Raw genomic sequence first — 23,867 nt, 5'->3', positions numbered from 1 at the left:
ACTGTTTGTGAGGTTCATACACTTCCATGAAGAACTCTTTCACTCTTCTTTAGATAAAATAAAAATTGATCTCCTCGTTCTACGATATTGTAATGAATAGTTTGCCAAAAGAATCATTCGACAACGAAAATGTCCTCCAACACCACAAACTTGTCAAATTAACCTACCACCGATCGAGAAGGTACTGCTGAGCGCCACAAACCAGCCGACGGTTGCTGGCACGGACGCGTTATTGCTGGAGCAGTACGGGGCCAACCACTAATCTGTCGATTCTCGCATCTGCCCACGCGAAACTCCCACCTGAATTGGCACGTAAACCGAACTCCCTATTGGATCCGGCCTGTAATACATAAGATCTATCCGCCAAACGGGCCAAACACAACAACGTCATCGAAATCGGATTCAGATACTTCACCCAGCATTCGATCAGCTTACCACGCGGCACAACCGTGCCCCGGGGTGGAAAGAGTAGGATTTGAAATATGCACACAACGACCCAATGGGAGCTTGAGGACAGCACACGGTGTGTTTTGCAGGCCGTCGACAGCCGGAGGCGACAGTTTCTAGCGAATGTCGCCCTACGCATAGGCGTAGAAGAATCCCAGATGATCAGTTCCGTTCGGCAGCCTAGCGCTCCGTTCGATCAATCTTTCGACGGTCAGGTTCAGATGCTTCTTGGTCCCTCCTTCTGCAGATGAGGAGGTGGGCCAACGATCAACACGTGAGTGCGAGAGATTCTAGCAACAATTGCAAGGGGCGGTGAGCCAGCCCAGCCAACACTCGACTCCGAACAAATTCGGGCGAAGTCGAAAACCTACAATAGAAACACATTAGACCAAGAGACAATGAATAATGGATCCATTAGATGTGCGCGCCCGATGGATCAAAACGTTCAGAAGCTGGAGCTGTGCAGTCCGTTTTACCTGCCGGTTGATTATGGTCACAGCTCTAGCCAGGCGAAGGTTTCATTGGCCGGTGGCCCCATTTTGTGTTCGCCTACATCACAGCAACTATTTTGGGGAATCGTTCAAGGACCAACGCCGAGCGCACTTGCCCACTTGCGAGGAGGCGGCGGTGCAGTTGCTGTACACTTTTTTGTTTCTTGTGGGACAACATTTTCGGCACCGAAAATCCGTACTCTCCGCCCACTTTGCACTGTTTTCAGAATCAAATCAATGCTGCTGCATATGGCAACTGGCCGGACTTTGGCCTTGCAAAGTACCCAATGCAATATTTCTCGCCTATCACAACTGGTTAAAAACACAGCACTTAGGACTGTTGTCAACAACTCGTTATCGCATCGAGGGATAGATGCGGGAATAGAAATCCTGTTTGATTTTCAAATGTTGCAAACCATAGTTTACTTGTTGAACAAGCAAGCAAAATATTCTATAAATTCACTTACGATTGAGCAGCATCGCGAAACGATTATAGTTTGCTTCGCAACACTTGACATCAACATATTGTTCGTAAACAAAGTGATAACTGATATCGTTGATGATCGTTGTCGATAACGAGGGGTAACGATTGATTCTAATTTGCATTAGTTTGCTATTAAACTGATTAAACTAATTGGAAATCTAAGAAAGGAATACACCAAAGCGGTTAAAGCTAATTAAATTTCTTTGAAACCTTGTTCTTCTATTCAATTTGATCAAGTTTTCCTCGCTGGACTCAGTTTCAAATTTGACGCCACGCGACCGTTCGAGAATTGAGCAACTCTACTGTCACTTTTCTTGCTCACTCGTTGTCGATGCCGGTTTGGACATTTTTTTCACCGCAAAAACAAAGCAACATTTCGCACAATCGTGCAAGATTAGCATAGAGAAGTGATATTTGTGATTAATTTATCAGCAGCTAGTTATTGTACGTTTCCAAAATGGTCGTCCGAGAGTATAACGAAGAGATGAAGTATATTGAACGCCTATCGCCAAACAGTTTTCTGATCAAAAAGGGCTTCCAACCCAACATGAACGTTGATGGCGTATTCTACGCCAACAGTCGGCTGGAAAAGTTAATGTTCGACGAACTCCGCAATGCGTGCCGACCCGGTATGACCGGAGGATTTCTCCCGGGAGTGAAACAAATCGCCAACGTCGCCGCCTTGCCGGGAATCGTTGGACGGTAGGTTTGCCATTTGTTTTGACACGCAACATGAACGCTGACTCATTTGGGATGGTACATCTTTTCAGATCGGTGGGACTGCCGGATATTCACTCCGGATACGGGTTTGCTATTGGTAATATGGCCGCCTTTGATATGAGTGATCCCAACTCCATCGTATCCCCCGGTGGTGTCGGATTTGATATCAATTGCGGTGTACGTCTGCTTCGTACGAACCTGTTCGAAAAAGATGTGAAGCCGGTCAAGGAGCAACTGGCCCAGAGCCTTTTCGATCACATTCCGGTTGGTGTCGGCTCGAAAGGTATCATCCCGATGAACGCACACGATTTAGAGGAGGCCCTCGAGATGGGCATGGATTGGTCACTGCGCGAAGGTTATGTTTGGGCGGAAGATAAGGAACATTGCGAAGAATACGGACGAATGCTGAATGCCGACCCGAGCAAGGTTAGCCTAAGGGCAAAGAAGCGTGGGCTCCCGCAGCTCGGTACGCTCGGTGCCGGTAATCATTATGCGGAAATTCAAGTGGTGGAAGAAATCTACGACAAATACGCCGCTAGTAAAATGGGCATCGAGGAGCTGGGACAGATTTGTGTGATGATTCATTCCGGTAGCCGTGGTTTTGGTCATCAAGTTGCTACCGATGCGCTGGTCGAAATGGAAAAGGCCATGAAGCGGGACAAAATCGAAACGAATGACCGGCAGTTGGCTTGTGCGCGCATCAACAGCCCGGAAGGTCAAAACTACCTGAAAGCCATGTCCGCAGCGGCCAACTTTGCCTGGGTAAACCGAAGCTCGATGACATTCCTTACGCGACAGGCATTTGCAAAGCAGTTCAACACCACCCCCGACGATCTAGATATGCACGTTATCTACGACGTGTCGCACAACGTTGCCAAAATGGAAGAGCACATGGTGGACGGACGGCCGAAGCAACTGTTGGTGCACAGGAAAGGATCAACACGTGCTTTTCCTCCGCATCATCCGTTGATTCCGGTGGACTATCAACTCACTGGCCAGCCGGTGCTGGTCGGGGGTTCGATGGGGACATGCAGCTTCGTGCTGACCGGAACCGAGACCGGAATGGTCGAAACGTTTGGCTCAACGTGCCACGGTGCTGGTCGCAGTTTATCGCGCGCTAAGTCTCGCCGCAACCTAGACTATAAGGACGTTTTGCGCGATTTAGAGGAGAAGGGTATTTCAATTCGAGTTGCATCACCGAAACTGGTTCAAGAGGAAGCACCAGACTCGTACAAAGATGTACGCGATGTAGTTCAGACATGTCATGATGTCGGCATTAGCAACAAAGCCATCAAACTTCGTCCTATTGCCGTAATAAAAGGCTAGTTTTGTCTTTCTTTGCTCACTGTGAATATTGATTTTTGTAATAATAAATATGTTTTCATCTTATTGTACTAAATAAAAAATGTATACAAAATCGTTCGGCGATTGCATTACACTTTTCTAGTTTCCTACTAATGGCTTGAAGATTTCAGCGGATTTCATTGATGGAATGATTTGAATGGTTGAATGAGGATCGGGAAGTTTTTTTAATTAACCAAGTTGGTAGACAGCAACGTAGGTCTTTCGAAAATATGGCTTTCTCGGCTGATTTGAAAACGAAAAAAGCTAATTTTTCAGTAAGTTTGTAACTACATTTACATGGGTAATGTACATAAAATGTCATACCCCATAAACAGCTAACTTCATAGAGCAATCGTACCAGTTGCTTTAGTTTATTTATAGAATACATAAACATGTTCATTTGAGAATTTAAAAAAATAATTTTATAAGGAATTTTTCGCTTGAAACTGGTCATTTACGCAAAACTTTTTAATCGTTGCTTACTGTCAAAACAAGAATGAAGATTTACCTGTTGGTATATGGTGCCTTGTAACGGGCGAAACCAAGGTGGGTCCCTAGAAAGGTGAGCTCAACCACCTCACCTCAATTAATTTTTACATAGCTCAACACGAATAGCATGTTCCTTACTATTAAAAATAACAACAACTTTAGTAAAATAACAAAACCCGGCAAATATAACACTCAAATAAAACTAAGAGCGATTGTCAAACTTTGTCTTTATTTTTCTACCGAAATTAAGGCGAATTTTCGGAGATGAGCCCACCTCGTCTGTTGATTCACTTTGGTCGAAATAAGCAGACACGCTGACAGTTCTGTTGTTGATTCATCTCTGGCCCTTATATGCAACTGGAGGATGAAAATAATGGAGCACGGGCTAACGTAAAATAGTGTAACAATTCAGTTCGTTAAAGCTTTTTGTAGTGTTTGCTTCGCGATTTTCAGGTAAAAGTGTCAGTGCACAAAGTGTGGCCCCGAGAATATTGCTTTTAATCCGCAAAACAGCTCTACCTGAAATGTTCTGGTGAGCCCAAATCAACGCAATCAACGGTGCACAATTTTTCGTTCAGACCCAGTACCAGCAGTGTGTCCTCATTCGCCTAACTAAGCCTGCTGCTGGCTGCGCTACGGCACGCATTTGCCTTTGGGTTTCGTTGATTCCCTTATCAACCAGCTACGAGGGCTCAGGCAAACGAATCGTCTGAAGTGGACAAGTTGACTTCCCTTCCCGCACGTCCGGTTGATGTTGGATGAAGGTTCGTTTCATCACCACGAGTTTCCGTGTCGCGAAATAGGTGTGATTGAAAACATTGTCATCATCGTCGCCACCGTCGCCGCTGCCCCTTAAGTAAATGTCGATCGGAGGATCTTAAGTCAATGGATATTCTTGGCAGTCGACGGCAACGAACAAAAAGCTTTCGACTCCTGTGTGGTGAGTGGGGAGCCTGGCGCGCGGAACAACTATAGGAATGCCGCACAGTAAGCGATCGTAATCGAATCCCGATTCCTAAGTACCGTGCGAAGGACAATCCCATCCCGGTTCAATCTTCGTTCTTGCAAGGGATCGTGTGTTTACGTTTATTTGCCACAATAAGCACAGCGGTGACTACTATGATGAAGATGATGAAGTTAATCCACCCTGGGCCAAGTGACGAAAGAAGGCTGTGCTGCGTGTAACCATGCTCGTTATCTCATTCCTAATTTACACGTATCTGCATCTTTCTAGTGAGGCCGTTAGGAGCAGTTTTATTGCAGACGAATAAAATTGTTTCACCGTTACGTGGATAAGTGAGGTGGAAAGTGAAATTACCGGGAACCGTGTGGGCCGTTTTCCGTTTCTCGAGTGTGCATACGAAGGTGAGAAAAGTATATATAAAAGTAATAAAGCTGCTGGCCATTTGTGGAGTGAAAAAGTCCTACGGAAAAGAACACACTGGCCTAGCCACAGTAGGCCACACAATGATCAATTTTGCTACATAACAGTCGACATTAGCGGCATCCCCGTCCGGCATCTACATCCGGTATCACTCAGTACGTCATCAGGCCACACACTTGTGGGCCCACCGTTTTCACCATCCATAGTAGGTTCCCTTAGTTCCGGGGCGGTCCCACCAACCATGGGTGTGTGCCTGTGCAAGGACAAGGTCGAGGAAGGATTCATCGACGACAGCAGTCGCGACTCGTACGTGGGCAATGGCAGCGACACGGGACGGCTGGCCGGAAGCGGAAACTCCGGCGGACCCAACGGAGGAACGCACGTACGCAACTGCTCCCGATCGGATCGGCAGGCAGCTTCCCTTTCCGACACCGTCGACGAGCTGGTCAAGGAAACGCTCGAGATAATCGGCACCATCGTGGACAAGTAAGTTTGACCTCCAATACCGACTCCCGACGCACGAGCTGCTGCGAGCAAACGCCGCCACCGTCGTCATAAAAATGACCGAAAGGTTGTGGTTTCTCACTGTCAGCGGGAGGAAACCGGAATTCGAAGGGTCGGAAGAGAAAGAGTTGGCACTGGGCCATAAATTAGTATAATTATCGAATGGCCCCCGGGGCATCGTCCCCTGCTCCTCGGCCGATCGATCGCAGCGGATGGAAGCAGTTTGTTTGAGTTTGAGACGAGAATTTCCTCCGCCACCACAGCAGAGGTGTTCAATCGTCATACGGGGCTAATGGTTTAAGGGTTACTCATTTACGCACCTGCATTTAACCCCCCTTACATAGCTTTAACAGTGAGAGAGAAAGAGGAGTGTGGTGATTAATACCTATGACCGTTGGGAGGCAGTGTTGTTTTGGTTTATTTTACGCTAACTTGCTTTTTTTTACAAGAATCATTGCGTACGTCGGATCTGATGGCCGGGTACCGGTCATTGCCGGTCAATTTATGATTTTGTGCTGAAGGTGTATCACTATCCAATTTTATTTATTTTGAACGCAAAAACCCGCACCGCTTTACTCACTTAAGCCTTGTCGGTTTTAAACGATTGATAAGAATAGGAAAATTAATCGGTGATTCCAAAATAACAGTAAATCGATTTGTCCCCCAAACTAGTCAAGAGATTATCAAGAGGTTTGCAAATTACGATAATTGAGTTTGATAAGTTAAAATGTAACAGATATATTTGTGCTCGAATGGCGAGTTTTGCTGCATAGATTAAACGGTGCAAGAGCTGAACCGGTAAAATCAATTTCTCATAGACTTCATTGCGTAGTTAAATGTATTCATTATTTTGCTAGGTATGCCGTAATCGCAACATCATATTGAACACGTCCACCCGACCCACTGGAAAACAAATTTCGATTTCATAAATTGATTTTCTTTTCTCCACCTTACTGCTACTTAATTCACAACGAAACTGGTGAAGCATGAAATACATCCTAATTCCACGAATGGTGAACTGAACTCTAAACGGAGTCCGCAATGCGGAAAGCAAAAGCCCAAGCATTATCTTAATCTCGGACCTGCGTTTACTAGCTTCAATATGGGATTTTTCGTTGTTCCAGTTGGTTTAGAATTCACGTTCTAAGGATGACTAACGTTGAATCCATCTTGCGATGGAACATGACGTCGCATACTCAACGGACGATACGCCACGACTTGATAAGCATATATCGGTCCAGTTGTTAAGATTGTGCGGTCGTTTGTTAAATTGTTTGAAAATTGTTAAATTGCTCTTGCGTTAATTCCCATGTCGCTAGGGTTTTATTTCCTTGGCAAAATTTTCCTTATGCGTCAACCATTTTCAAATTATGGACCAGAAAGCTATGCGGAACATGCCTTCCATTGATGGCAGGAAAACCGTCATCCAGCCCCGGCGTCCGAAACGACACGTAAAACACCTTACCGGCATGGAAAAGTGGAACTTTGTTTTGTATGTTACGACAGCACGGAAAAACGCTGAAAGCCGAGTGGGGGTCATGGCAAAACCTGCTGCGCCGCGCAGCAAACGCACCCCGTTGTCCCGTGGAGACCTAATTAATTTCCACACGAAACGTTCCCTTTCGGACACCCATCCCCAGGCCCCCCGGCCTCGATAGTGCTCTGCCTTCGTCACAGAACTTCGGAGCCACTAACTCGACAACGGGCCGGGGGTTCTTGAGTCGCGTTCTGGGGAATCACGTCAAATATGGGGCTGGGGGTTAGAACTTACAGATATTGTAGGCCCAAAAAGGCACCGGTAGGGCAGGCACATGCTTGACACTAAGAGCAGAGTGACGGTCGGAGAATTGGGGCCACGCTGGGAGTGAATACGGCATGACACACATTCGTTCTCGCACTCGCTGCTAAGGCCGCGAAAAACCTTCCATTTGTGTCATCCTCCAGCAGCAGGGGGTTGTCATCTCGTCATGTTCCTTTTTATGGCGACCTGAGCACAATCGGTCATAAAAATATTCTCAACGAAAATAATGTTTCGTAGTTCCTTGGAATGCATCTATTTACAGAACACGTAACAGTCATGTTTAAGGCGTTCGTAATAGTTTTAAATTTATGTTTGCTTCTGTTAACAGAATAATCATGTACTTAATCTATGTTTTAATTATTTTTATTCTGGCGCCGGTTTGTAATATTTGTCGATATGTTGATGTACCACCTGTAGGTATATCCAAATTGTAATATTGGAAGGTTTGCAGAACAACAAGAAGTTGCTTATCTTGTCTTTTTATTTTATAAAATCCTATCGGTTGGTTGGAATTACTTTCCTAATCCTCGCACCTGATTCGCGTGAGTACTGACCATGGTGAGGCCAACAAACGTGTTGGACAACAGTGTGACAACACACACAGATTTTACGCTTCTTCCCACACTGCCTACGGGTTAGTCACCGTTTTGTCAACCCGTCGCCTGTTGATAAAGCAGATTAACCGAGGTGTTGCTTGCAAGCGCAAACCCGAAGCGTGCCCAAAATTGTACTCACGGCTGAAAACAATATTCACTCTCATGGAACTACACGATTTTCGACCAACGCGATTGTTGTTGGTTTGAGGTTTTATCTTATTTCACATGTGGACTTCCGTCAAGAGAAACTAATGACTAATAGAACTGTACGTTAGGATACATTGAATTTGTGATTATATTTTAAATCCACTGTTTCGGATAAAATATGCAATATTCATAAACGTTTCCACCCTTTATCTTCTTGCCAGTGAACCGGAAACACCAAACTCGATGGTGTTGCTACACGATATCACCGACAAACCGACCGGCTGGATACAGCTGGTCAAGTCACTCATTCGCGTCGTACCGCTCGATAACCCGATGGGGCCGAGCGTCATAACGCTACTGCTCGACGACAGCCCGCTACCGTCGAAGGACTCCGTGCTCAAGGTGGCCGACATGATCACGCGTTCGATACGGCGGACGCCGAAGCGCGAACGCAACATGTGCGTCATATTGGGCTTTCTGGCGGAGCGGCTCGCCGGCCCGTGCAGCATCTCCGTCCTGTCGGATGTAACACTTGGCTATTTGCTCGGAAACTTGGTAAGTTTTGATCGGTTCGGTTGTTAGTTTCTTTTGATAAGATTTCTTCCTTTTTTTTCGTGCCCAGGACGAAGGGATCCATCCGGATGTGATGCTGTTTTCGTTGATTGCTTTGGAGAAGTTTGCTCAAACGAGTGAAAATAAGGTTACAATTAGGGTAGGTCGGAATTAATCTTATTGAAATGTCATTATGTCATGGAAATGACCATTTTTATATTATTTTTTTGTAGCGGAAACTGGCACTGTATCCTGAAAACCCGCTCACGCGCCTAGAAAGACACACTTCGAGCAACGACTATACGCTGCGCCAGGTTGGCTTTTGTGCCGAATGGTGTCTGGATAACTATTGTAAGGAATAGGATCTTCTTTAAGGGACATTTTTGACGCAATATCTAATCTATTTTTTTTTTTTTTGCAGTCCTCATTGAAGGTCGCGGGTACTCGTACGAGGTGGCCGACCTTAGCAACGTGAACGTGATGTTGAACACGCGGGACGTGAGCGAGTACCTGAAGATCTCCGCCGATGGGCTGGAAGCGCGCTGTGACGCTTACTCGTTCGAGAGTGTCCGCTGCACGTACCAGGTCAACGCGGGCTGCTGGTACTACGAGGTGGAGATCATCACGCCGGGCGTGATGCAGATCGGCTGGGCGACGAAGGACTCGAACTTCCTTAGCCACGAGGGCTACGGTATCGGTGATGACGCGTACTCGATCGCGTTCGACGGCTGCCGGAAGCTGATCTGGCACAAGGCGCGATCAATGCAGCACAATCTACACATCTGGACGGGTGGGTCAGTGCTCGGTTGCCTGCTGGATCTCGATACACGCCAGGTGATCTTCAGCCTGGACGGGGTCGAAGGTGAAGTGCTGACGCAACTGTTCGATTCCGCCGGTCCCCTGGATGGGTTCTTTGCGGCCGCCTCGTTTATGTCATTCCAGCAGTGTCGCTTCAACTTTGGTTCGCTACCGTTCATCTACCCACCGAAGGGTCGACCGTTCAAGAGTTTTAACGATCATGCGGTGCTTAGCGAGCAAGATAAGGTCGGAGACTCCCGCCGGAGATATCCGGAATTCCTTTGGGCATCGCTTTCAATCTATTTCTTCCGTTCATTCACAGGTCGTACTACCACGCCATCTCTTTCTGGAGCAGCTGCGCAAGCTGAGTGTCCGCGAAGACTCCTGTACGCTTTGCTTCGACATGAAGGCGACCGTGCGGATAGAACCGTGCAAGCATCGGGGTTTCTGCACGAACTGTGCTGCCCTACTGCAGTTTTGTCCGATGTGCCGGGCGGAAATCATCAGCACGGTGCAGGAGGAGGAAGTAGCCCCCGATGCCAGCCCGCACTCGGAGGAAGCGGAACCGAAGCAAATGGAAGAGCCGTCGGCACCTATAGTGAACCAATAGGACAGCGACTACTCTTTCGAGTAAATGTATCTTTTTCACGATTTTTCGTGTCACAAATCGGCATATATTAAGATGGATTTTATTTCCTTACAAAAATACCCTCGCTTCTTCCCGTTTCTGGTAGTACTGGCAAGGTAGCCAATTGTGATACTAAACTCTGTAGAGAAGAAGAGAACTAATAGAACGCACGTCGTCTCAACATTACCGTTGAGTTTCTCTCGACCTCGTTATGGCCATCGCAGGGAACAAAACAGCAAATGCAACATTTATGTACTTATAGTAAGTCCGTTTCTTGTACGTTTGGTATTACTACTTCCGTCGCTCGGTTTCTAGCCTCTTGCCGTGTCGTTTCCGGGACGTCTTCCGAACACCGTTGAATTGAACTAGAGAGAGAAAGCGCCATTTATCGATTGTTGTAGTTTTTTTGTTTTAAGGTAGCGCAGTTTGCGCGCGTATAAACCTTACAGTTTCGTTTTAGATACATATTTTACCCTTATATTTCCATACATCGATGACAATACGGATGCAAGAGCTATTGAGTCGTGTGTAACAATCAAAGTACGTAAAAATAACGCACGTCGTAACGCGATGCGAGGAGAAACGAACTCGTTAGTCTGTTAAACTAGGTTTAAGAAACGATATCATATGCAGCAACGTTCTATTTTTCTACTAATATCAATATTGTCCAAATCTACGTCGGTTACTGTTGAGTTTTGTTTGGCCCGTTTTTGCGGCCAATTGTCTGTCGTTTTCTTAGAAAGATTTTCCATGTTTGTACATTTCTGAACGAAAACGTATCACCGAACAGACCAGGTTCATAAGTTTCTACCGTGCACATGTTAGTTTGTGCCGAGCGACAGCCTAGTGGTCGATGTGCACACTCAGTTTGACGAGTTGCGCACAATTTTTCAGCTAGTAACTTTTGCACGGCCTACACCATCTAGATTGATAGATTGTCTAATGTTGCAGGCACTGGCCGTTGGCTAAAGAAAAATGGATTTGAATGTAAAAGGATTTAGTAGCATTAAAAGGATTTAGTCCGATGCATCAGGCACGCGTGAAATGATGTAGCAAAGGAGGACCGATTGTGAGTAGAGTAACAAAATACGACTGATATATTTTTGTACGCGCAAAAATAGACCATATGTAAATAGTAGCAAACCATATGTAATCATTGAAAGTGGAAAAATTTATACGTTGGGCGTAAGAAGAGACAAAACACAACAAAAATATATGAGAGAAGAAATTGATGTTCTTTAATTTTTTTCCCCGATTCCGCATCCGACATCTTACTTATCCGAGTAATTTTTCCACGCTTGTACACTAGTGATAGATTACATTTTACCTCGCATAAATGTTGTTAATTTATGTGCAGCTCTAAAGTGTGTGCAGTGGCATACAAATGAGAAATTATTTCTTTTGAAAAGCCGCTTTGTAAAGGTTTCCTTTCATTCCGTTGGATACTAAATTCAAGTGGAAACATTTACCGTTCCTTCGATTCGCTCTTCATCTTGATGCGTCAAAGAAACAATAAAATGAGATTACAAAATACAATCAATTTTATGGTTTCGATTCACAGAATCCAAATGATGCTATAGTCTCCAGGTAGTCCCATATGAATTTGCAATTTTGTCTCAATTTCTATTGCCATCGATGGTTCACTGATCATTTGAATTTGCTGCCCGCTGAACTCCCCTACCCCTGTCTATAGACACGAAAAGGTTTCGGTTATCCTGGGCTAGGTTCGATGTGTTTGGAACGGACCCAACAGGTTTGACGAAATATGTTCATCAAGCCATCAAGCATTGTGTTAAATTATGTACAGTAGATATCCGACAATATAAATAAAAGATAAAAGATAAATTTGACAGTAGATTGGGTATGATTTGGGCTATGATACATGTACACAAGAACTCGATCTCTTAACTCCTAGTATAACCTATGTGTCAAGCAATGTTTGAGATACGCGGATTTCTCTGGTCCCCATTATCCGCGTAAGTCGGATATCGACTGTACATTGTCTCTAGATCGAATAGTTATGTGACTAATTCGACTCAAATCATTGTGTGTCGATTCAAACAGTTTAGGATTAAGTCAGAATCGAATCAAATCGAGTCCCAAGCCCACGGTTAATGAATAGACCAGGGGTCTCCAAACTTTTTTTTTTAACGCGTGCCGCATTGGGTGGAATAACCGTAGCGTTAGGCCACATTTACCCAAGGAGGAGAGGGTCTCGTGGGCCGCATGCGGGCCTTTGTCCAAAAAATCTTTACCGCGTGACTACATTAGGCGTACCATACCAAAAAACTGGTGCGGCCCAGGTGGTAAAAACCGTTTTTTCTCTCTTTCTAGCGCACCATCGGCTCTGGTACGCTGTCACTCGACCGTACCAAGTTTTTGGTATGGTACGCCTAATGTGGTCACGCGGTTAGAATCTGTCAGATGGGATTCGAATCTATAGAATCCGTCAAATGGGATTCGAATCTTTGGAATCCCTCTAGGGATCGAATCTTCGAATCTTCCGAATCCCGATTCTGCCAACACTAGTGCGATGTGATGGGAAAAAGCGTTTCTTCGTAGCTCGCGATTTTGGCGGCGACAAAAGCGTACCCGAACGACATTTCTCAGCGTATACTATGTTCGTCCTGCGGACTTCTAGTTTTAGAACTTAAAATTTTGTTCGTTTGCAGATCTTTGCTGCACGTGCAGGTATCAAGCTTTCGGACGGTGGATATTCGCTACAACGGAGGAAGGAAAATCGATTGACAATTGATGCGTCGCCTTTTGCAAATCGAAAAAGAAAAGTGTACGCACCGCAACCGCAACCGGAGCCTTTCAGCCTCCGTTCTTGGTTCGAAGCGACTCCGCAAATTTGCCACCGCCAATCTTCAGTGGCCATCGTCCAGCAAATGAAGTGTGTATCATTCGGCAGCCGGCCTCGTTTGGCTTGTTGAAACTGGGAGGAACAAAGGTGACAAAACCCAGCAATTCTACTCCAGGCAGAGGTTGCGTACGCCTCGGGAGCAAAATCGTTTAAAACTCTATCTGTAGCCCATGTGATCTCGGACGGGCAGCATCCATACTCCCATCCGTTATGCAGCAACAAAGCCGATGTTGGAGGTAACAATCTATCCACGTCGGAACAGTGACTCGAACAGCTCGTTTGGGTGGAACACGATTGTATAAAACATCGTAAAGTGACAGTGGCTCAAGAAGAAAAAGCACAAACCCACAACAACAAGTGTTTAACCGGAATATAAACTAAGTAACGTAAACTTATCAGACCAAAACTTGATGTAACAGCCACTCGGCAGGGCACTTACTGTTTGTGTGTGTGAGCACAAGTTGTGTGATAAAGTTTGTCAGTTCGGCTACGCAATCACTCGATGCATAGTGTTGAGCAAGGACGAAGGACTGTGACGCTTATGAGATGAATCGAGCGTAGTGTACCGTGCATTCGGTGTCCTGTGTTATTCTTTTTTTTGTTTTATCCATGTTGTTGTTGTGTAGTGTACGTAACCGCTGTGACAGAGTATTGTAATTGTAGCAAAGAAGGCGACCGTGGTGTGTTGTGTTGTGCTGTTGCCTCTTGGGGTCAAACTTAACGAGCGAGCAATTACGGAGATCGTCAGACCCTATCGATAGCCAGAGAAGTAGTGTGTAGTGCATTGTAAGGAACGACGTTAACCTAAAAAGCTCGCCAAAGCCCACGTTATCAATGGTGAAGACGACGACGACGATAACAATCCTCATGTTGTAAATGTGAATTTGTGGTGTGCCAGCAGTCCCTGTCAAAGAAGCAATAGTAAATCTGTCAGCGCGCGAACCTAACCAATCACCGTTTTTAGGGAAACCATCGGGATTTGGAGGAAGCACGTTCCGGATGTGTTTGAAGGGCTCAGAAGATCTTGTTTGTTTTGCCAAATCGTTGGCACCAAACGGGACAACCATAAGCACCCGTGCAACTACGCCAGCAGTACAATAATTGGAAGGAACGGTGCGGTGCAGCGGCCTATCCAGTGGGCCTTGTGGAGTTGCAGCAAACCTAACCGAAGGCGTTTGTCTATACATAAGTAAGTCTGACGAAGCGACGAGAAGGCGGCCCCTTTTGAAGGACTACCGATGAGAAACATGTCGTGCGGGTGATTGCAATCCCGGCGCCTTGAAAGTATACCCCACGAAACGATCGATTGGTTGCTGTCCTTATGAATCACGCTCGGTTTGATATGTATCACTGGCAGTTATTATCCTTTCCCTGGATAACGTACGCTGGATGTAACGATAGCCGGCAATCGGTGGGGCAACGCCATTTAATCATCGACGCCAATGCCATTTGGACATTTACTCCGAGTCTTGTTCTGCTCAGCTGTTCTGTTTTTTTGTATCGAAACCTAAGCATGATTTTGTTGCATCTCAGTAGGCCATCGTAAGCTACAAGCTCACCTACTTTGATGTGCAATCCGTGTTCAAATAAGATGGTGGCGATGACCCCTAGAGCGAGAGAACTTTGTTTATTTCTAAACACTGGCGGAACAGCGAAATCTACGCGCTCGCCAGCGTAGGAACAATAAACCAGCGGGGAATGGAAACGTTTTAGAGAAGAGGTCACGGTGGGGGTTTATTTCGGAACCATAACAACCGATTCGAGCAATTCAATAGCTTTCCGTGCACTACGGGGAGAAGGAGGTTCGATTCGTGCCGTCCGTGAGTGAATGGTTTTCCCATCATCATCATGGCCACAATCCTTTCCCGGCCCACACCGTGAGCCACCCTTGAATCCTTTCTTCTCCCTTAGACCCCTTGACGCTTCGGTTGTTACACGAATTTTTCCGACAGAAACAACTTTGTTTAGTTGACCCCTTTCTTTCTCCCTCACACGGGGCGCGGAAGTGCACCATCAGCGTCGTAGTATATTGCCGTGACTCACCGGAACCGCCAAGAGGTGGTAGAATTTTTCGTGACAAAGTGCATTCAAGGTAGCGTTGTCATAGTGTACAAAATTAGCTTTGTTTAACAGAATAAGGACTGTATGAATTTATCGGGTCCATAATATTTCTTTTTATCCACTTTGAGTACTGAAGTCATCGAACATCAGCGAAAACTGAACTAAACCACACTGGGGTGTAAATTCAATTAAAACCATTCCACATTTCGAAGTCGAAATTTTTTGTTGTTTTTTCCCCCAGCTTGAAATAACGTCATTCAGTACCGGTTGATGATTATGATGATGATGATGTGTGCCAGAGACAGCAAAAGTGCACTTGCACCTCTTGGAAACGATGCGCGGGGATGACTGGGTAAAACTTTTCATTGATAGACCGAAGGAGCCGAAATGTAGGTCACATCGGGACATGCATGACGAGAGTGACAATTCATTCATGCAGCCGGTCAGCAGCAGGATCATTGATTCATTGCCCGGGAACGCACGTACGGTGGGAAGTGTCCTCTAAACAGGACTGTGGTGGAAGCCTCTGACATTATCAGCCATCAGCAGCCAGCAAACGGAGATCCATCGCATGGTGGCGGTGTGAAATTATGTCCTTTTTTTATTGCATTGCTCCCAGATCCTCGAGCATCGAATAGGACAAGCAGTTCACTGGATTAAAAGCCTTGGTCGGGATATCAGCGGGCTCGAGCCATCATCATGTCGTGGCGTGTCGAAGATGTGCAATAAATAGCAAGGATAATCCGTTTCACCGCCACACATTGACATCTTCTGGAGAAAAATCGTTGGCTCCCAGGGTCGAATCGATGTGGAAAGCAATCTAGGAATGCCTTTATTTGTGTGCATTTGCCTTCGTTCGACGGGCAATTTAGTTAGTTTGCTTACAAGCATGGTATAAGGGCATGCTATTGTAATTGTAAGGAAACGAACAGAGATTGGAAACGGACATGGCAACGACGTGGGGTCACGGCGGGGTTTACTGTTTGCACCTATAAATCGGTTGCGAATATGTTCGCGGGTACGCAAGGCAATTTAAAAATAATCTTTTTTAAATTATTTAACAATGGATGGCAATTGGTGTGCTATACCGCATATGCAGGGGTCGGTGGTCCCCACAAGGGTGCCGATTCGTTGGGTGAAAGAGGAAAGTGAGTAGCAGCAATTTCCCGGTCCTAGAACGGATGGTTCAGCACCACCACACCATACACTATTTATAGTGATGCACAAGTGAGACGCGCGATTTTTAATTGAATTGTGTGTAAACATAAACCCGAAGCTTTTTATGTGCTTCCCGCGTGCTGCTCGGGGGCCGATCCCGTGTCCTCTGCACTTCGCCCAAATGAGCCACGCGAACCGTAGCACGCCGCCGAGCGGTGGACAAATAATTTCATTTGGGACTGCGGGAAGGGCGTATCGGAAATATGAATATGTTTTTATATCGATGACCTTTTAATATTTTCCTGGTTGTAAGTGACTTCCTACGTTAAACACTTTTTTTGTTGACTTAAACATACATATTTATATCGGTGCATTCTGTCACAGTCCTATGATTAGTGTTTGCTAGGAATAGTTAAGTTTTGAAATATTGCGAATCGTCAACAAATGTTTTACCTTAACCGGAACCAGGACGGGTCATTCCGTCCCGGTTAGGGCTTAAGCGACGATACGAAAACGACGTTAACGAGACGAAACATAACAACGGAGATGAGCGGAGATTATTCTAGATTTATGTGTGAATCATTGATCTCGAAGATATCTTTAAGTTGGGAGATTGTTCATGCTGTTTTGGAGAGTGATGAATATCTTCTAGCTGGGTCCCCAACAAGTTCCTTAAAGTATTCAACAAATGAGTGAAGGGCAACGTTAGTCCGATGTCCTTTGTAGCTTTTCGCTGCATGTGTTTAATACTAATGTAATAATGGAATTGGTTTGGGCATGAAAAAAAAAAAACATTTGTTTCTTATCATTCTTGCCACCACTCGCTCGCTCACTTTTCCCCACCGGATTCGATCGATTCCTTATCGACTTATCACACGCGCCGACGCTCCACCGTGAGCCTGCAATTGTGCCGATGGCGGGTTTAGGATCATAACCACCACAAATCTTTCCCCCTATCTCTTACTTATCTCTTGCTCGTATCCCAATTTCAGGGGGCCTCATTCTAGATGTGCACGGAGCAGAGGAGAAAAAAAAACGCTCACGGAGGTGTGAACATGTATGAAGAAGAAGAGCAGAAAACGATAGTAAAACGCACCAAACCATGAGATCATGGTTATTTTTAGCACGAAAGCCACGCGGCATTACCCGAACACCCCCGGGTATCCCACCGTTTCGCCGATATGTTGCGCGCAAAAAACGTGGCCTAAGCTGGGTGCGCGGGAAAGTCGATTCGCTTGTACTTTTTCTTAATTACCCATCTTCGAAGACGCGGAGGATTTTTTAATCTAAACCTCGCATTTCCCATACGCCGTCCTGCGTTATCATCATCCGCAAACATGTGGTGTTTCGATGTTATTGAATGCTATTTCGTCTTTACTTTCAGATCGTTGACCCTGGCGAGCGATTTGGAGAGAAACAAATAGGAATTGGCACAAAGGCACATTTGCATCGTACGGATTTTTCCGATTGAGAGTAAGTGTTACCTTGGTTGATGGAGCAACTAACAAAGTTAATGGTTTCTTTTCCACTTGCAGACGAAGGACGTCGTCCGTTATTGACATAGTAAGCCACATCTAGCCGGCAGTAGAAAGATGGGTGCCTTTTTGGAGAAGCCGATGACGGCTAAACACAACGAGCATGGCGAGGGCAATGGGCTCCGCTTCGGTGTCGGCTCAATGCAAGGCTGGCGGTGCGAGATGGAGGACGCGTACCACGCCAAGACAGGGCTGGGCGAACGTTTGGAGGACTGGAACTACTTCGCCGTGTTCGATGGGCACGCGGGTGACAACGTGGCGAAGCATTGCGCGGCCAACCTACTGCAGGGTATTATCAGCACAACGGAGTTCAGCAACAATGACATCACGCGAGGCATACACGCCGGTTTCCTGCAGCTGGACGCGTCGATGCGTGACATTCCGGAGCTGGCGTCCGGCATGGACAAGTCGGGCACGACGGCCGTGTGTGCGTTCATTTCCAGCCAGCACCTGTACGTGGCCAACTGTGGCGATTCGCGAGCCGTCCTCTGTCAGCACGGCCAGCCCGTGTTCACCACGCAGGACCACAAGCCGATTCTGCCCGGCGAGAAGGAGCGCATACAGAACGCGGGCGGCTCGGTGATGGTGCAGCGGGTGAATGGCAGTCTGGCGGTAAGCCGTGCACTTGGCGACTACGACTACAAGAACGTATCGGCGCTCGGGCAGTGTGAGCAACTGGTCTCACCCGAACCGGAGATCTTCTGCCGCGATCGAGATCCGGCCGACGAGTTTCTGGTGCTGGCGTGCGATGGCGTTTGGGACGTGATGAGCAACGCCGAGCTGTGCCAGTTCGTGCACAGCCGCTTTCAGCTATCGGATAACTTGGTGGAGGTGGCAAACCAGGTGATCGATACCTGTCTGCACAAGGGCAGCCGCGACAATATGAGTATCATCATCATCGCGTTCCCGGGGGCACCTACGCCCAGCGAGGAGGCCCAGCGGCGTGAGGAAGCGGTCGAGGCGCACCTACGCCAGCGCATCCAGACGATCCTGGCCGAAATGAGTGAGATCGAGTACGGTGAGCTGCTAAAGCAGCTCGCCAGCGAGGACATTCCGGATCTGCCACCCGGCGGCGGGTTGCATGCCAAGTGTTCCTTCGTAGCGAGCGTGTTTAAGGAGCTACACCCGAAGCTGGCTGATACGTGCGAATTGGGGAACTATTAGGGGCCCACTCGCCCGCAGGTCGCTTTCAGTAGCATTATTGATAAGTTTAACGTACTTTAAAGGAGAACAAATTACAGAGGATCGATTGTGGGAAACCGATCTGGAAATGTTGAAAGTCAATGGTAGACGTAACGAAGAAAGACAATTCGCTGGTCTTCGCAACTACAGCTATGAATTCTTTCGCTCATCCATTGGGCAGCGCGAAGACAAAAAAGGAACCAGATCGCTAACGTTTCCCTCGCGGGGTTGTTTTTACCCTTCAGATCGCGTAATTTTCCACAACAATTTCAACTACGATTTTTGTACATACATTCTGCACCCCCCCAGCAATGTTTCCCGCGTGTGGTGATATCCCTCCCCGCGCCACCATGTCTGGTGTCACAGTCATGCCTATCAAAGGAACCGAAACCCGAACAGAAAACAGCACACTGAAGCCGTATTTTCTTCTCTTGTTTTTTCTTCTTCTGTCGGTCGATTGTCGTGGAAAATTTCAGCAAATTCCAAAGGACGAAAGGGAACTACAGTAATCTATTAGCCATTACATTTTACCATCCCGAACAAAAACAACATTCACACAACATTCACAGAGATTGTAGTAGAGTAGCTAATAAGGCTGTGTTACAAACATTGTTGCTGTTTAAAATGGGAGACAAACATAAAAGAAAAAAAAAATTGGAAGAAACAGAGACCCGGGAGTGAATAGATTATTTTTTTAAGGAATCCGCAAACAACAGGAACAACCATTCTAGTTTGTCTTCGAATATAAATATATATATAAATGGGTGCCAAGACGCGAAGCGCGACTCTGTGTCGGGATGGAACTGTTAGCACGGGACACACATCATACATACATGCAGTGTACAGAGCAACAGCAGCAGGTACCATTTTTCGTAAGCACCTTAAAATAAACCTCCCCATAATCGATGTGTACTAATGATGAGGATAATGATGGTGATAAAAGTTATGCAAAAAGTGCGACGCGAGTCTGCACTATCAGAAAAGGGTATCCACCCAAACCAGCAAGAAAAACACCGTCGAATGAACCGATATTGAACGATTATTTAATTGAATATTAATATAATTAATCCTAATTATTATTAATTAATTAACATGTCTTATACAAAACTACAAGCATACATTACGGGACTGAAAATGACCGCAAGAAGTATAGCATCTTTTACTTTCCAGAACGGATCTAATCGAACCCTGCCTTGTAAATGTCCTTCGAACGATTCTATCGCATTCTCCCCCCCCGTTACTCGTACCATTCTTACGTTCTGTTTCGTTTTGATTTAGAAAGGTTAGGATAGCGTTTAGTTGGTTCTAATGTGTGTTGTGATAGCGCTAGAATGGAGCTCACAAATGTTTCACATTTTCAACACATGCCATTATCAGACTCGGAAGAATGGCAAATTATTTGTTCGATGTGGCACAACGCGAGGCTAATGTGAAAGCCTGCAATGCACCAACGAAAAAAGAAGAAGAGCCCATTTGACACACTCGCAAAAACATAAATACAACACACTCAAATAAACAAAAGACAACTTAACTGTTAAGTGCGAAAAACCAAGAAGGGTTAACGGGTGTTATGGTAATGCTAATATAAAACACCGCCGTACAGCGTACAATATTTTCGTCCCGATTGCCGTTTGTGTTTTGTTTTTTTAGGAGAAATTTTGTGATATATGATACAAAATGGAGATGTAAAAAAAACGTAAACAAAATGACGACAAAGAACTAAGGAACAATTGGTCATCACCAGTACCTTAACGTATCGAGAAAGAAGATTACATTATAATTATTTTGGTGAAAACAACCCTTCTAACATACATTCCATACGATCTAAATCAACTGCAATGAACTGCATTCTTGCCCACAGAATGAAATGAACGCATCGTAATCGTTCTCCTATTCAAACTGGCACATGATCAGGAACAAATGTTAAGGCATTCAAACAGAAGGGAAAGAATCAAATTTCACAGAAATCTCAGACTATGTCAGTCTGATAAAATAATCGATATAAAATATGCCAGCAAAATAGAGGAGTTTTACTTTAACCGTTGAACGAATCCAACTTGGTCAGTTCAGATAAAATTATTTTGGATTTCTTTTTTCCTCTCTCTACACCCCTTTCCTTGTCTATTTCTTATTTTCTCTAACCTAAGGATATCATTACATCCCGCCCTCTCGCCTCGTTCTAGTTTCTTTAAATGATGTAATGCCGCATTGGTGTAGGTTATATCTTTAACATGGTTTCTACATACACGGTGGTCACGTGGAACAACTCACAAACGTTTGTGTCGACAAATGTGACGTAGGCTTGACTTTACAAACATTTTATGTTCTTGTTTTACCAATGCCGAGCTGTATCTGGAGTTGCCATCCAAAAGCGTTTGCCCTTACGGGGGAAACATGGAGTGAGTAGCATTAGACGGAGGAACTTTGGGCGCAAATCACACATCATCCAGCTCTATTGTAGCGCGGATTGGTGGGGCTTAGGGTCTTAGACATAAAAGTGAATCATTATTGGCAACCAATGTGTACAGATGTGTATAGACAATTTAAACAAAGTAAACAGTCTCCCCTAACTTTAAATGCATTGCCTCATTGTAAGAAAACATTGCATTAGAAGCAGCGATCCTGATGCTTTGGGGTCCTTAGCTGTTGTTCCATGTGCGTTGGTACGAGAAGGAAAAACTGAGACAAATGAAAACGCTTCCCCCCGGTGCGACACGACGCGTATCGGCACACCTTTCCAGTGCAGGATGTGTCCTAGATGTGTCGTGGTTCAGGAACAGCGGCGGATGAAACGCTCGCCCAATGAATTAGAATATAGCACAATTGTATCATTCAAGGACGGTGAGTTACATATTGGACGGAAGGTAGACACTAAAATCAGCATATGAAAAGATAACGAAAAACGATTCCTATATGCATCTAGAGTTTGGTCCATGTGTGTACTGTTGCTTGCGTAAACTTGCATATGAAAGTTTTCTGCCAAATAATGAGCATAGTTATTACAATAAACGTACATATATACATATTAGGGGCAGTTACGCTCGGGCCATTCCATTACGTGCTACACAGTCCAAAAAGAAAAACAAGCTATGACGACCCGGACGCTTCAAACCGGGATTCGATGCCCGAGACAAAGGGAGGAAATGCGCATCCTTGTTTTTCTCGTCCTCGGGGAAAAATTTGTAAAAGTGCACATTTTGGTACAATGAGAAAGTAAATCAAAATAAGAGGGGTCGGCACATTCACGGCGAGGGCTACACAAACAAGATGTAGAACCGTATACGTAGCAGAATATATCATCCGTAAATACCCCACTTTGATGTTTTACTGTACAACAACAACAACAACAACAACAACCGGAGGCAGGCAAATAGGAAAGCTGATGAAAGTAAGAGTATGAAAGGGAGAAGTCACTTAAAGTAAACGGAAACAAACTCCTGAGCTTGACGAAACTATTTTTTGCAGAATGTGTAACCGAAACAAGAAAGGAAAAGTACATTCTGGAAATCAAAAGAAAGGAAGCGTACTATATGTAACATGATCAATGAGATGGAAAGTTTGTGAAGGAAAAGAGAAATTAACAACCCTTATCAGCAAACACGAAACCCGCTTCACGTGACGATGGGTTATGATGGAGTCAAAAGTATGGTGAGAAAAAAAAAGGAAAACACAACCAGCAACATAAAGAAGAAACACACATACTTAGACACACATGTACATGAAGCGAAAGCAAAAAAATAGAGTTGGTGTTTTATTGCTAGAAACCGTTTGAAAATCCGTCTTTGGCTCTTCAGTCTGTGTACTCGAATATCACAAAACTGTATGTTCCTACGGTCCCTGGTGTAAATAACCCTACAATGAAGGTGTGAATAATGTGTCCAAACGGTACAAGTGATAAGCTAAAATTATGCTCCTCTGATAGAATTGTCTAAAAAAAAGCAAAAAAAATCAACACGATGGTGAAATTTTGGGAAACATTGAATGTTTTCGGAAGTAACCTTATGGCTCGCTGCGTTCGTTTGGTGGCAGACGAAAAGTTCCTTTCGGCAAATCATCTCGTGAGCCGTAAAAGAAAATCGGTGTACAGTGAAACAAGTCATGGATCACAATCGAATAGTAACGATTTTTGGTGTGGCGTTTTGTTGGTTCGTTTTGGTTGGCAGTGCTTGCTGTGATTCAACTTTCAAAGGGCCAACCCATACGAATGCGATCCAGGATGAAGGAAACTCAACGATAGCAAAGAATTCGAACGGCCTACACTTGGACATTAACGCGTTTCGTGTGACGGCGGATTTTATCCTTCGACTGAACGAACTGATCAAAAGTCTTGCCATGTTTGCTTTGGAAGGATCACTTGATACCCGCACCGCACTCAACATGGCACAGGACGAGTGGAATCGAACGGAGCGTATATTGACCGATCTAGTGGAAACGACCCAGGGGAACAATGCAACGGTGGGCACGTTGCGCGAATCTCTGGACACGATTCGATTGGAAAAGATAAAATTAATTTCCCTAGGAAGAGTGCTCGACAGGCGTATCTCAACCGCCGAGATGGATGAATCGAACGCTGTTGTAGAGGAGCTTCCACTTTCGCTTATCCTGCATCCGAGCATTGCAGGACTGACACAGGTATCCGCGGATCTCCTGCGATCGCTAGATCACAGCGGAGGCAAACAG

General features: G+C 45.4%; 3 protein-coding genes across 3 annotated transcripts; all 3 read left to right on the top strand.

Moving 5' to 3' along the window:
* The first annotated feature begins 1,794 nt into the window (after positions 1 to 1,794).
* On the top strand, positions 1,795 to 3,531 carry LOC131290518 (RNA-splicing ligase RtcB homolog). Its single transcript, XM_058319673.1, has 2 exons — positions 1,795 to 2,124; positions 2,193 to 3,531. Exons 1-2 carry the CDS (start codon positions 1,880 to 1,882, stop codon positions 3,466 to 3,468), a joined length of 1,521 nt encoding a protein of 506 aa, XP_058175656.1. The 5' UTR covers positions 1,795 to 1,879; the 3' UTR covers positions 3,469 to 3,531.
* A 1,852-nt stretch (positions 3,532 to 5,383) lies between these two features.
* On the top strand, positions 5,384 to 10,794 carry LOC131285293 (RING finger and SPRY domain-containing protein 1-like). The gene is made up of 6 exons (XM_058314151.1): positions 5,384 to 5,845; positions 8,629 to 8,962; positions 9,030 to 9,119; positions 9,193 to 9,310; positions 9,381 to 10,003; positions 10,080 to 10,794. The coding sequence occupies exons 1-6, from the start codon at positions 5,601 to 5,603 to the stop codon at positions 10,365 to 10,367; spliced, it is 1,698 nt and encodes a 565-aa protein (XP_058170134.1). The 5' UTR covers positions 5,384 to 5,600; the 3' UTR covers positions 10,368 to 10,794.
* Positions 10,795 to 18,011: 7,217 nt separating this feature from the next.
* Positions 18,012 to 19,244, top strand: LOC131282269 (protein phosphatase 1B). The gene has a single exon (XM_058311686.1). The coding sequence runs from the start codon at positions 18,063 to 18,065 to the stop codon at positions 19,167 to 19,169; it is 1,107 nt and encodes a 368-aa protein (XP_058167669.1). The 5' UTR covers positions 18,012 to 18,062; the 3' UTR covers positions 19,170 to 19,244.
* Positions 19,245 to 23,867: the final 4,623 nt, after the last annotated feature.

Source organism: Anopheles ziemanni, chromosome 2, assembly GCF_943734765.1.
Source record: "Anopheles ziemanni chromosome 2, idAnoZiCoDA_A2_x.2, whole genome shotgun sequence".
Lineage (NCBI taxonomy): Eukaryota > Metazoa > Arthropoda > Insecta > Diptera > Culicidae > Anopheles > Anopheles ziemanni.
This window is presented reverse-complemented; position numbering and strand designations above follow the sequence as displayed.

Bases quoted from the DNA above. Each gene is read 5' to 3' on its own strand.
- LOC131290518 (XM_058319673.1), top strand. From the start codon at position 1,880: ATGGTCGTCCGAGAGTATAACGAAGAGATGAAGTATATTGAACGCCTA. The intron at 2,125-2,192 runs GTAGGTTTGCCA...ACATCTTTTCAG, and splicing joins TTGCCGGGAATCGTTGGACG to ATCGGTGGGACTGCCGGATA.
- LOC131285293 (XM_058314151.1), top strand. From the start codon at position 5,601: ATGGGTGTGTGCCTGTGCAAGGACAAGGTCGAGGAAGGATTCATCGAC. The intron at 9,120-9,192 runs GTAGGTCGGAAT...ATTTTTTTGTAG, and splicing joins AAAATAAGGTTACAATTAGG to CGGAAACTGGCACTGTATCC. The intron at 9,311-9,380 runs GTAAGGAATAGG...TTTTTTTTGCAG, and splicing joins ATGGTGTCTGGATAACTATT to TCCTCATTGAAGGTCGCGGG.
- LOC131282269 (XM_058311686.1), top strand. From the start codon at position 18,063: ATGGGTGCCTTTTTGGAGAAGCCGATGACGGCTAAACACAACGAGCAT.